The sequence below is a fragment of the Oncorhynchus kisutch genome, unplaced genomic scaffold, assembly GCF_002021735.2.
Source record: "Oncorhynchus kisutch isolate 150728-3 unplaced genomic scaffold, Okis_V2 Okis02a-Okis13b_hom, whole genome shotgun sequence".
NCBI classification, from domain to species: domain Eukaryota; kingdom Metazoa; phylum Chordata; class Actinopteri; order Salmoniformes; family Salmonidae; genus Oncorhynchus; species Oncorhynchus kisutch.
Window position 1 is genome coordinate 4,543,085 of NW_022261979.1, and position 14,201 is coordinate 4,557,285.

General features: G+C 44.4%; 1 protein-coding gene across 3 annotated transcripts in view; it reads right to left on the bottom strand.

Annotated features, from left to right (window-relative positions):
- The window catches only part of LOC109884497 (serine/threonine-protein kinase 31), a 39,144-nt gene continuing 24,943 nt past the window's right edge, over window positions 1-14,201 (bottom strand). For 2 of the 3 annotated variants that reach the window (XM_031812236.1, XM_031812235.1), the window contains 17 exons: window positions 12,502-12,534; window positions 11,251-11,366; window positions 10,828-10,984; window positions 10,465-10,590; window positions 10,033-10,215; window positions 9,563-9,685; window positions 9,065-9,184; window positions 8,283-8,414; window positions 5,499-5,600; window positions 5,096-5,176; window positions 4,726-4,851; window positions 4,223-4,354; window positions 3,352-3,438; window positions 2,616-2,765; window positions 977-1,108; window positions 582-656; window positions 1-406 (listed from right to left, as the gene is read on the bottom strand). In XM_031812236.1, the coding sequence (XP_031668096.1) occupies window positions 305-406; window positions 582-656; window positions 977-1,108; window positions 2,616-2,765; window positions 3,352-3,438; window positions 4,223-4,354; window positions 4,726-4,851; window positions 5,096-5,176; window positions 5,499-5,600; window positions 8,283-8,414; window positions 9,065-9,184; window positions 9,563-9,685; window positions 10,033-10,215; window positions 10,465-10,590; window positions 10,828-10,984; window positions 11,251-11,366; window positions 12,502-12,534 (1,977 nt within the window). In that variant the 3' untranslated portion in view covers window positions 1-304. The remainder of the gene's footprint in view (window positions 407-581; window positions 657-976; window positions 1,109-2,615; window positions 2,766-3,351; window positions 3,439-4,222; window positions 4,355-4,725; window positions 4,852-5,095; window positions 5,177-5,498; window positions 5,601-8,282; window positions 8,415-9,064; window positions 9,185-9,562; window positions 9,686-10,032; window positions 10,216-10,464; window positions 10,591-10,827; window positions 10,985-11,250; window positions 11,367-12,501; window positions 12,535-14,201) is intronic. The other variant, XM_031812237.1, reaches the window with a different exon arrangement.

Genomic DNA, 14,201 nt, shown 5'->3' on the forward strand with positions numbered 1-14,201 from the left:
TCCATGTCAGAACGTGTATTTTATTTACTCTAGAAAGTGACAACTGCAAGACAGGGTACTCCAACATCAAAAGAATATACAGTTAAACAACATGATACTGTGCTTTTAAATCAGCAGACTGACAAATATATTGTGCTTTTATATTGGGAGATCAACAAAACATTGTAGTATTGATGTAGTCTGGGTACTGGTAAACCATATTTGGCATGTCACGGAGTGGAATGTTAGCTAAAAAGACGTTACCCAGGCTGGTTTTAAAGTAAAACTGTCGACCAAACTATCCCAGTATGTACCGGTTGCCTGGTTACTGGTCAGACAGGAAGTAGTCATCAGCCAGGGTCTCAGCAGCAGTCAGTCTTCCAACACACACCAGCAGCTTAGACAGCAGGGCTTGGAGATTGTCCTCCTGGACAAGAGGACACACAACATCCTTTCAGCACTTTGTGACCGTCTTTCAATGGAAAACGACTTAAAAATTACATGTATTATTCTCCTAATTAAAACTGACCTGCACTTTGGGAGCAAAACTAAAATGCATTCTAAATGAATTGAAACATGAAAAGGCCATCAGGGTTACTGACCAGTTTCACTCCGCTGATATCCAGGGCCAGTCTGCTTCCACTATCCAGATCCCCGTTGAACCCTGGGGCATGCAGCTGCAAATAGAGTTGTTGAAGCCAAAAAATAAAATGGTATGGACCCAACTGCTTACTGGGAGCTTCTTTTCAACAAGTCTATTGTTCACATCTCCTCGAGTCTCTCCAGATAAATATTCAATGCTATCATTAACTTCTGCTAATAATTACTCCTGTATGACATGTCAGAGTTTCCCTGAAACCCCTTAGAATACATATCAATTCCTGCTGTATTCCACTCTGTCCCAAAGCTGCTTGACCCCGAGCTATAGAGCCATCCATCTTGTGTTATACAGAGACCTGGGCTGATCTACAGAGAGGGCAACATGAAGGTGTTTTACCCAGAACAGCAGGCAGCCGTAGGAGTACATGTCACAGGCTGGAGTAGGAGGTGTGCCTTGTGTCTGACGGAGCTCCGGGGCCACCAGGCTGATAGAGCCGGCCACCATCCCACTGTCCACTGCCCTCTGTACCTGGAACCAACATGGTACGTACAACCATGAAACAACCAGGGCTCATTCAGACAGGTGTAAAATAAACCAAGGTACATGAGATAGTGTATTTAAAATGGAGGGGGGAAACAGTTGTTTTTGTTTGATGAGAGAGATGTGGTAAATTAGGGTTGTGCTGTCCATTCATGATTTGGTATGTTATTTTATATCTGAGAATTAACCAGTGATATCAGGCCACACCCGGCCATGATTACAGACACCTGTGTGTGTCCTTTGACACTATATAAACTAGTGACCCCACAGTGTCTGTCATTATACCCTGATGAAGACAGCTTGTCTGTTGAAACGTTGGTTATTAGGTTATTACATCTGAGCTCCTAGTGTGCAGTTCTCCTTTAATTTGAAGTGTTCTACTCCTCCGCTAGCCAGCACCTCTCCTAAACAAGTGTTCTACTCCTCCGCTAGCCAGCACCTCTCCTAAACAAGTGTTCTACTCCTCCGCTAGCCAGCACCTCTCCTAAACAAGTGTTCTACTCCTCCGCTAGCCAGCACCTCTCCTAAACAAGTGTTCTACTCCTCCGCTAGCCAGCACCTCTCCTAAACAAGTGTTCTACTCCTCCGCTAGCCAGCACCTCTCCTAAACAAGTGTTCTACTCCTCCGCTAGCCAGCACCTCTCCTAAACAAGTGTTCTACTCCTCCGCTAGCCAGCACCTCTCCTAAACAAGTGTTCTACTCCTCCGCTAGCCAGCACCTCTCCTAAACAAGTGTTCTACTCCTCCGCTAGCCAGCACCTCTCCTAAACAAGTGTTCTACTCCTCCGCTAGCCAGCACCTCTCCTAAACAAGTGTTCTACTCCTCCGCTAGACAGCACCTCTCCTAAACAGGTGTTCTACTCCTCCGCTAGACAGCACCTCTCCTAAACAGGTGTTCTACTCCTCCGCTAGCCAGCACCTCACCTAAACAGGTGTTCTACTCCTCCGCTAGCCAGCACCTCACCTAAACAGGTGTTCTACTCCTCCGCTAGCCAGCACCTCTCCTAAACAAGTGTTCTACTCCTCCGCTAGCCAGCACCTCTCCTAAACAGGTGTTCTACTCCTCCTCTAGCCAGCACCTCTCCTAAACAGGTGTTCTACTCCTCCTCTAGCCAGCACCTCACCTAAACAGGTGTTCTACTCCTCCGCTAGCCAGCACCTCTCCTAAACAGGTGTTCTACTCCTCCGCTAGCCAGCACCTCACCTAAACAGGTGTTCTACTCCTCCGCTAGCCAGCACCTCACCTAAACAGGTGTTCTACTCCTCCGCTAGCCAGCACCTCTCCTAAACAGGTGTTCTACTCCGCTAGCCAGCACCTCTCCTAAACAGGTGTTCTTCTACTCCGCTAGCCAGCACCTCTCCTAAACAGGTGTTCTACTCCTCCGCTAGCCAGCACCTCTCCTAAACAGGTGTTCTACTCCGCTAGCCAGCACCTCTCCTAAACAGGTGTGCGTTTCTTTAGCCTCCAAGTTAAGATGGAGGAAAGGCTACTCACAGGAGTCTTTATGAAGTCGTAGTCTCCCACCATGCCTTGGTGTCGGTGGAGGACGAAGACGTTGTTGGGGTTGAGGGAGGCATGTGTGACGCCTGCAGCGTGGAGGGCCTGGAGGCCCCTGGCCACGCCTCTCATCACCTTCACAGTCTCCTGATGGGAGAGACAGGACAGTAGGTCAATGTGTTATACTACCAGTCTCCTGATGGGAGAGACAGGACAGTAGGTCAATGTGTTATACTACCAGTCTGATGGGAGAGACAGGACAGTAGGTCAATGTGTTATACTACCAGTCTGATGGGAGAGACAGGACAGTAGGTCAATGTGTTATACTACCAGTCTGATGGGAGAGACAGGACAGTAGGTCAATGTGTTATACTACCAGTCTGATGGGAGAGACAGGACAGTAGGTCAATGTGTTATACTACCAGTCTGATGCGAGAGACAGGACAGTAGGTCAATGTGTTATACTACCAGTATCCTGATGGGAGAGACAGGACAGTAGGTCAATGTGTTATACTACCAGTCTCCTGATGGGAGAGATGGGACAGTAGGTCAATGTGTTCTACTACTACAAAACAAGGGCATGTGAATAAGGTTCCAAAACTGCCCGATTTTCCAGAAAACTCTATTGGAAGAAAGGGACTCCTCCAACTGAGATTTCTGGAAACCTGGGAATTTTGAAGGAGTTTTGTAACTCTAAACGTGAAATATGAGGAAGGTAGTCGAGAGAACTCACTGAGGCAGTTAGGGGTTTGGCAGCCTGAACATTCCAGAGACTTCCATTGGGGAAGTATGGCACCATCACATACGCAAGAGGGTCTGACTAAAAGAGAAGGGTTCATAGTGACATCATGACAAATGGAGAACACGACCTCTCTAAAATGTGCTGCCTGGTCAATCAGACATCTGAAGTGGTTGTACAACATTCCCTACGATGTAGCCTCCACAGACTTCAGGGCTTTCATACTTCCCCCGCTTAGGGGAGCAGAGCTGTTGTGAAGGAAATGTGTGTGTTTATACAGGACGTAACGCCCCCACCTACTGTCAACCAATCATGTCAACGCAGAGCTAAACAGAGCCCTCTGCATTGTTACAAAATTTGGGAGGCTCACGGCGATGCGGTACAGAGCTTGACTTGGCCTCTGTACTCATCTCATATGTATATACTGTACTCGATACCATCTACTGTATCTTGCCTATGCTGCTCTGTACCATCACTCATTCATATATCTTTATGTACATATTCTTTATCCCCTTACACTGTGTATAAGAATTGTGGAATTGTTGGAATTATTAGTTAGATTACTTGTTGGATTATTACTGCATTGTCGGAACTAGAAGCACAAGCATTTCGCTACACTCGCATTAACATCTGCTAACCATGTGTATGTGACAAATAAAATTGGATTTGATTTGCACGCCTCAGAAGGCTCCGCAATTACATCACACCCTCCATACGAAGCCTCCGACCGCATTTTCAGATCATGCATAAATAGGCTTTAAGTCTAAGTCAAGTTCCTCAGATCATGAAACATGTGGCTTGTAAGACAGGAAGACATATGAAGCTTAGTGACTGGGTCGAGACAGGGAAGCTGAGTGAGCAGTACCTTGCTAAAGAACAGTGCCAGAAGAGGGAGTATTCCAGTGTCAGTCTGACTCTCCCGCTGAGTCCTGGTTCTGTGAAACTGGGTGGTTCTCTCCAACACTCTGGCCTCTGCCTCCTCATTCACAGTGTAACCCTGACAGGGAAACCAGACACAAACCACCAATAAGGATAACAGCTAAACCTCTGTCAAAAGACCAGGGTCTTTCAGTTGGCACTAAACGAGATCAACACGTCTTTAAACAGGAACAGTAATACCTGAACATGTTCAAAAAGAACAATCATTCTGTTTCAAAATGTTTGCTCACATTTGGGCCTGACAGTCTTACAGGTTAAAAACATTGTGTAAATGTGGAACTCTAACTCCCATATGGCACCCTATTCCATATATAGTGCACTACTTTTAACCAGAACGCTATGGGCCCCTAGTCAAAAGTAGTGCACTATATAGAGAATAGGGTCCTATTTGGGACGTAGACCTAATAAGGTGTGTGAAAAAGGGGTTACCTTGAGTATGACCCTCTGTCCCTGGAACTCAGTACAGACCAGAGGCCTGCGTCCACTCAGCTCCTTCATGGGCTCAGCGTCAAACATGTCCCTGTCCAGACTCTTCACCACCAGACCTCCAGAGCTCTGCACACACACACACACACACGGTTGTGGTCATCATACTCACATCTGTGAAATACGTAGATGCTGCTAATAATACATACGTGATGAGAACATGGTAATTAGGAACACAGTGAAATAACACTGGACACATTCACAGATCTCCACTAGGGGACAGAACTGCAGCACAATGTGACCATGTCCTGGTTTCCATATGGTCTTGTACAGAGGTATAGTTGGATCAGTCAGGACTCAGGTTGTGTCTCACCATGTGGCTGTGGATGTCTGCCTCAGGGTAGAGCAGGGGGAGCTCAGGACAGCAGCCTTCAGCCACAGCACTGAGCTTCATCTACAACACAAACATGACACAGAGCTATTAGTGAGGGGTGTGATGAGTGGAACTTACACTTTGTGGAAGTGTTCCTGGACTTAGTTGGAACACAGAATTACAATGACAGAACATATAAATGACAGAATCAGAATGACAGAACATATGACAGAATTAGAATGACAGAACATATAAATGACAGAATTAGAATGACAGAATTAGAATGACAGAACATATAAATGACAGAATTAGAATGACAGAATTAGAATGACAGAATTAGAATGACAGAACATATAAATGACAGAATTAGAATAATAGAAAGATGTTGGAATATGTAACGTACATATTCTTTTCTTTCTTGACCGATTTCATGGAAAAGAGTGTTTCTGGTCTCAGCAATCTCTTCCTTCTTCTTCAGAATCTCCGTTAGGTCAAAGTCTTCAGCCTGACAGGAGAAACCATGAATAAACCTCCCTTTGCTATATTACCACTCTAATCACTACTGCATTCACAGGAAATCATTCTGCCATTATAACTATACAAATTGAGCTGGGTATCCTATGCAGACAAGCCAGCTGTTCTGGGACTGTGTTCCAAACGGCATCCTATAGGCTTGGCCGGTATACCGTATACCAGGGGAGGGGGGGGGGGGGTTCAATACAGAACTATTCTCCATGTCTCCACTTTCATCATCTACAACATGTTCAGCCATAGTATTAGTGCAGAGCAGGCTGGTCAGTCTGTGTTTTTGTACATATTTTTGTGATATGATGGTGTTATTACTGGAAGTTGAAGTGTTTCAATACAGAACTATATTTGTAGCTACTTAAGTAAATACCTGCAGTCAACTTGTGCAATATGTTAGGAGATAAAGCAGATGGCATTGATCATTTCACCTGTCACATTATGAAGCTCACCGTAGTTCCCCAGAACCGTTGAGCCAGTCACATTATTGTACATTATGAAGCTCACCGTAGTTCCCCAGAACAGTTGAGCCAGTCACATTATTGTACATTATGAAGCTCACCGTAGTTCCCCAGAACCGTTGAGCCAGTCACATTATTGTACATTATGAAGCTCACCGTAGTTCCCCAGAACAGTTGAGCCAGTCACATTATTGTACATTATGAAGCTCACCGTAGTTCCCCAGAACAGTTGAGCCAGTCACATTATTGTACATTATGAAGCTCACCGTAGTTCCCCAGAACCGTTGAGACAGTCACATTATTGTACATTATGAAGCTCACCGTAGTTCCCCAGAACCGTTGAGACAGTCACGTGTTTGTTTGGAAATAGCACAACAGGAGAAAGCGGGAGCTGGTGAGTCCAGCTGTGTGTTGACATGAACCAGCTGTGTGTTGACATGAACCAGCTGTGTGTTGACATGAACCAGCTGTGTGTTGACATGAACCAGCTGTGTGTTGACATGAACCAGCTGTGTGTTGACATGAACCAGCTGTGTGTTGACATGAACCAGCTGTGTGTTGACAGGGGTCCAGCTGTGTGTTGACAGGGGTCCAGCTGTGTGTTGACATGAACCTGTTTTATATTGAAAGTCTGTTTGTTTTGCTTCAATAGTGATCAGGGGCATGAAACTAGTTTTCCTTCACAGAATACATTAGTACAACACCTTCATCAGACACTACATTAGTACAACACATTCAGACACTACATTAGTACAACTCCTTCAATCAGACACTACATTAGTACAACACCTTCAGACACTACATTAGTACAACACCTTCATCAGACACTACATTAGCACAACACCTTCATCAGACACTACATTAGCACAACACCTTCATCAGACACTACATTAGTACAACACCTTCATCAGACACTACATTAGTACACCACCTTCATCAGACACTACATTAGTACAACACATTCATCAGACACTACATTAGTACACCTTCATCAGACAATACATTGGTGCAACACATTCATCAGACAATACATTAGTACAACACCTTCATCAGACACTACATTAGTACAACACCTTCAGACACTACATCTGTCTGCTGATAGAATGATGGAGAACAGTAGCTCCACATCAGTCAGAGTGCTGTCTGCTGATAGAATGATGGAGAACAGTAGCTCCACATCAGAGTGCTGTCTGCTGATAGAATGATGGAGAAGAGTAGCTCCACATCAGTCAGAGTGCTGTCTGCTGATAGAATGATGGAGAACAGTAGCTCCACATCAGTCAGAGTGCTGTCTGCTGATAGAATGATGGAGAACAGTAGCTACACATCAGTCAGAGTGCTGTCTGCTGATAGAATGATGGAGAACAGTAGCTACACATCAGTCAGAGCGCTGTCTGCTGATAGAATGATGGAGAACAGTAGCTCCACATCAGAGTGCTGTCTGCTGATAGAATGATGGAGAACAGTAGCTCCACATCCGTCAGAGTGCTGTCTGCTGATAGAATGATGGAGAATAGTAGCTACACATCAGTCAGAGTGCTGTCTGCTGATAGAATGATGGAGAACAGTAGCTACACATCAGTCAGAGCGCTGTCTGCTGATAGAATGATGGAGAACAGTAGCTCCACATCAGTCAGAGTGCTGTCTGCTGATAGAATGATGGAGAACAGTAGCTCCACATCAGTCAGAGTGCTGTCTGCTGATAGAATGATGGAGAACAGTAGCTCCACATCAGTCAGAGTGCTGTCTGCTGATAGAATGATGGAGAACAGTAGCTACACATCAGTCAGAGCGCTGTCTGCTGATAGAATGCCCGTTCCTGAATTCTCATCCAAGTGGAGAAGAGCAACTGAAGAACGAAATTAGTTTGATGCCGAACAGAAATTACAATAAGAAGCATTTTATATCTGCATTTACAAGACGCAGCAAGATATTTCTTATGAGATTTATATTTCTTTCCCTGTGTGAAAAGCATAGAATTCTGCATTAGGGTGACCCTTAAATTGAACTAGCTAGTTATCTAAGTAAATGGCTGAATTAATAAGGAAATGGGAAACATATTGCATTAATAAGGAAACATAGTGTTGGCTTTCTGCCCTGTTTGACAAGTCAAAGCCGTTTGTATGAATGATCTGTACAACTGCCACTGCAGCTTGTACAGATCAAAAGTAGTGCACTAAATAGACTTCCTCATCTCTCACCTCCTCCAGACTGGCCTCCTCCACCTGTCTCCACCTCAGCTGAGCCCTCAGGCTGCGGATACGTTTCTTCACAGAGAACAGAGAGTCTGGAGTCGGGCTAGCATTCTGCCACTGTAGCATCTCACCCTTAAACTGCAACACAAACGGAATGCACCACAAACGGAATGCACCACAAACGGAATAGAACACAACACAAACGGAATAGAACACAACACAAACGGAATAGAACACAAACGGAATAGAACACAAACGGAATAAAACACAAACGGAATAAAACACAAACGGAATAAAACACAAACGGAATAGAACACAAACGGAATAAAACACAAACGGAATAGAACACAAACGGAATAAAACACAAACGGAATAGAACACAAACGGAATAGAACACAAACGGAATAGAACACAAACGGAATAGAACACAAACGGAATAGAACACAAACGGAATAGAACACAAACTGAATAGAACATCCTTGATAAAGGAGAAAACATCAGTTGGAGAGATAAGAGCACATCTCCAGACTGCTAGTGTTCTGACACAGCAGAAAGAGAAGCTATATGGTTAAAGACAAACAGTAAGATCTACTCAGATCTACTCAGATCTACTCAGATCTACTCAGATCAGGGTCACAGCATTAAGGGAAACTGAGGTTTTCCAGAAATCTTGGTTGGATGATTCCAGATTTCCTGCATATTCCCTCACAATTCTGGGAATCTTCCAACCTTGATTTCTGGAAAATCTGGTAAGTAAACACATTAAACATCAAAAACAATTCTCTCACCTTGGTGTTGAGCAGATATTTCTCCATAATGTCACTCAGCAGACTCTGCTCACTCTGAATGTGCTGCATGACTTTGTGGAAAGCATTGGACACTGCCTTGGTCTCATGGTTGTTCTGCTCCTGTTGAGTAAACAAATAAGTCAACAACAAACAAATAGAGTAAAAAAAAACACGACGATGAGGTAATGCCGTGTTCAAAATAACAGAGAAATCTCAGACTTCAGTGTGTTTAAGACCACTGGGGGGGGGGGGGGGGGGCTAGTAGTTTTGAACGGACATCCAACTCAGTATTCCAAGTCAGGAAACTCTGCCATCTTTCTAAAGCTCCAACTTTCCGACCTGAAGATCACTGACGTCATGTTTCCCAGTTGTCTTCAAAGCACCATCAGACTCACTGACATGTAGCTGGACAGGTGAAATATGGGCCCTGGTCAAAAGTAGTGAACTACATATATAAAAAAGGGAATAGGGTGCCATTTGGGACACACCCAAACTCACCCCGACTGACAGGGGAGAGTCCAGCTCCTTGGCCACGTTGTTCTCTGCCTGCTTCAGCAGCTCATTCACTCCGTCCACGATGTCATTCACTCCCACCACTGTGTTAGCTGACAGGCAGAAAAACTGAAGGGACATTGGAGGATTAGGATTTCCCAGACAAGCCCAATGCTTAACTAAAAAAACCTTTTGAACATGAACATGTTTCTTAGTCCACGAGGCTTAATCTGTGTCCGGGAAACCTGCCCAAACTGTACAGTTCCATACCCAGGAAGACCGCTGGAGAAGAATTACATGTCAAATCATTTTCCGTGGGCAAATCTTCAATCACTTTAGTAAAGAGAACAGTTGTTTCCCCTTCCCACCCTTCACAGTACACACAAAAGCTTGGGAGAAATAAACCCAGACTCTCTTTTTTAAGTTTCTTCATCCTCAGTTCACCCAAACCAAAGCGGTACCGGGTCATTCTGTACCTTGCCAACGTTCTCCGACCAGGTACACAGGGCCTGGAGGGCCTTGTCCGTCCCGTCTCTGACAGAGCTGGTGAGCTGACTCCTCTGAGTCCTCCACTGGCTGAACTGCTCAAAGGCCTGCTGTCCAACATCCCCCTCCATAGAGGCTGGACCAAACACTGCAGTCAGGGAGGAGCTCACCTCCTGGAACACGGACACAAGGGAACAACAGCTTGATCATAGCACGCGTCCCAAATAATACCTTATATAGAGCACTATGTAGGGAATAGGGTGCTATTTGGCCCACATCCTTATATGTTGATGCATCAGAGCATGTTCAGCTGATAGCCTTGATAGAACCCCAATCCTGTGAGGTCATCTAGAAATAACAAACCCACTTCACATATTTGGAATGTTTTCAGATGACAGAATCCTAGTTTTCATTTTCAGTACCTCCAGTTTGTCCATGCGTTGTCTGACTGGCAAACACTCAACCTCCTGAAGGAAGGACTCTACAGTGGCAGTCAGAACACCTCGCACCTTATTCCGGTTGTCTATCAGATCCCAAAGCTGCTCCTTCTGCAAAATGGACGCCAAAACATGGTCATTTCACTGATGAGAAACTGTATTCTGATCTGATGAGACGCGTGTCTTTGTGTCCCAAATGGCAACCTATTCCCGATTTAGTGCACTACTTTCAACTAGACCACTATGGGCCCTGGTCTAAAGTAGTGCACTAAATAGGGAATAGGGTGCCATTTTGGATGCACCCATTAACAGTAGGATGCACACATTAACAGTAGGATGCAGACTGACCGTCTGACAGGCCTTGAGTTTCTCCTGAGCCAGGCTGTAATCTCTCCATGCCGACTCCAGCTTCTCCATGGCAACCGGGGCAGAGATGCTGTTGTTTATGACAATGTTGATAGACTCCGTAAGGCTGTCGCTATCCGTGTTACCTGGGTTTCTCTCTCTGTCCAGTAGAAATAAAACCATGATAATGCAAATCAATAGAAAGAGTAACTCAATGTGAAATGTTGAATTGTATAAATAAATACATGTAATAAAACATTGTTACTTAATATTTGTTATTCTATAATAAAATAATTCCAATTCGAGAGGTGTGTGTGTGTGTGGGGGGGGGGGTCAGAAAATGATACCTCATTACCATATAGTGCACTACTTTCGAACAGAGTGCACTATATAGGGCGCTATTTGCAACCCAGACCATCACAGTACCTTAATCCTCTCAGAGAATCGACTCCCTCAGCCAGTCGACAGAAGCGTTCAGCCACCGCTGAGTCCAGGAGCTTATCCACTTGCTTCTCCTTCTTCTTTAACTGTCCCCTCACAGCCTAAACACAGGGAGAAGCATTCAAAACACCAAAGACAGACACACAGTAGACACAGGGAGAAGCATTCAAAACACCAAAGACAGACACACAGTAGCACAAATCTAATCGTATGTCACATGCTTTGGAAACAACAGCTGTAGATTGACAGTAAAATGCTTACTTTTCCAACAATAGTGTTATTTATTTATTTTATCTTTAAAAAAAGTAAATGGTGACAGGAGGAATACATCCACAAGACACCTGCTATATTGTTTATGCCGCCAATGAGGACATTATTTTTTTAATTTTACCTTTATTTAACCAGGCAAGTCAGGTAAGAACAAATTCTTATTTTCAATGACGGCCTAGGAACAGTGGGTTAACTGCCTTGTTCAGGGGCAGAACGACAGATTTGTACCTTGTCAGCTCAGGGGTTTGAACTTGCAACCTTCCGGTTACTAGTCCAACCCTCTAACCACTAGGCTACCCTGCCGCCCCAATTAGCCACATTATCTACCTTCACGTTCCTTCAGTCTTTCATAACATTCATTCTAACTATAACCCAGGGCCCGGCTTCCCGATAGCGTTGGAATTTAGGTTTACAAGTGTTTTAACGATGCATCTTTCCTGCAACAGCCGAAGATGCGTTTCCCAAAACACCACGTAGAAAGAGCATTCGCTAAGTGCGTTGGTCAACGTGTTGATACTGAAAGAAAAGGCAGTGCTGCTCTCGGCCCACTGGGCAAAATCTGGTTGAGTCAACATGGTTTCCATGCCATTTCAACCCCAAAAATCTATGTGATGAAGTTAAATCAACGTGGGAAACTGATTGAAGTTGCAAAAGTCATCAATGTAAGGGCATTTAGTGGTTTGTAAAGACTGAGGCAGACGAAAACAAAGTGAGTTTTCAAGTGCAACTTTACTAATGATGGTTTGGGGAAACAGCTGGGAGATTTAGCACTGTTTCTAGGAAGGTCCTAACGATGGTTTGGGAAACAGCTGGGAGATTTAACAATGTTTCTAGGAAGGTCCTAACGATGGTTTGGGAAACAGCTGGGAGATTTAGCAATGTTCCTAGGAAGGTTCTATCGATGAACTTAGCATTAAGATGTTTTTGGGAAACCAGACCCAGGTCTATCCCCGTAAAACCTCATACCTGCACTACCATGTCCCTTCCACACTTACGACCCTGCCAAAAAAAAAAAATAACATTGTTGAGGACAAAGCCAAACATTTGCATTATATACTGAACAAAAATATAAACGCAACATGTAAAGTGTTTGTCCCATGTTTCATGAGTTGAAATAAAATATACAATTTCTGCACAAAAAGCTTATTTTTCTCAGATTTTGTGCACAAATGTGTTTACATCCCTGTTAGTGAGCATTTCTACTTTGCCAAAATAATCCATCCACCTGACAGGTGTGGCATATCAATTAGAGTATTAAACAGCATGATCATTATACAGGTGCACCTTGTGCTGGGGACAATAAAAAGCCACTCTAAAATGTGCAGTTTTGTCACACAACACAATGCCACCGATGTCTCAAGTTTTGGGGGAGCATGCAATTGGCATGCTGACTGCAGGAATGCCCACCAGAGCTGTTGCCAGAGAATTTAATATTAATTCCTCTACCATAAGCCACCTGCAACATAGTTTTTGAGAATTTGCAGTACGTCCAACCGGCCTCAAAACCACAAACCTTGTGTAACCATGACAGCCAAGGACCTCCACATCCAACTTCTTAATTTGATGAAACTGTGGGTTTGCACAACCAAAGAATTTCTCAGGGAAGCTTATCCGCGTGCTCGTCATCCTCACCAGAGACTTGATCTGACCAGTTCAGTGGGTAAATACTCACCTTCGATGGCAACTGGCATGCTGGAGAAGTGTTCTCTTCACGGATGAATGTCTCAGTACTTCCATTGCCTCATACTTGCCAGACATGTCACCCATTGAGCATGTGTGGGATGCTCTGGATCGATGTGTACGACAGCGTGTTCCAGTTCCCTCCAATATCCAGCAACTCCGCACAGCCATTAATGAGTGGGACAACATTCCACAGGCCAATCAACAGCCTGATCAACTCTATGCGAAGGAGATGTGTCACTCTGCATGAGGCAAATGGTGGTCACTCCAGATACTGACTGGTTCTCTGATCCATCACGCCCCTACCTTTTTTTTTTACCTTTTCTGTTACCAACAGATGCATATCTGTATTTCCAGTCATGTGAAATCCATAGATTAGGTGTGGTGAGGGTTAAATGTAGACTCGTTAATGTGATGTGGTGAGGGTTGAACGTAGACTCGTTAATGTGATGTGGTGAGGGTTGAATGTAGACTCGTTAATGTGGTGAGGGTTGAATGTGCTGTGGTGAGGGTTGAATGTAGACTTGTTAATGTGCTGTGGTGAGGGTTGAATGTGCTGTGTTGAGGGTTGAATGTGCTGTGGTGAGGGTTGAATGTAGACTCGTTAATGTGCTGTGGTGAGGGTTGAATGTAGACTCGTTAATGTGCTGTGGTGAGAGATGAATGTAGACTCATTAATGTGCTGTGGTGAGGGTTGAATGTAGACTCATTAATGTGCTGTGGTGAGGGTTGAATGTAGACTCGTTAATGTGCTGTGGTGAGGGTTGAATGTAGACTCGTTAATGTGCTGTGGTGAGGGTTGAATGTAGACTCGTTAATGTGCTGTGGTGAGGGTTGAATGTAGACTCGTTAATGTGCTGTGGTGAGGGTTGAATGTGCTGTGGTGAGGGTTGAACGTAGACTCGTTAATGTGCTGTGGTGAGGGTTGAACGTAGACTCGTTAATGTGCTGTGGTGACTTCTTAATGCTATGTGTTCATGAGCAGG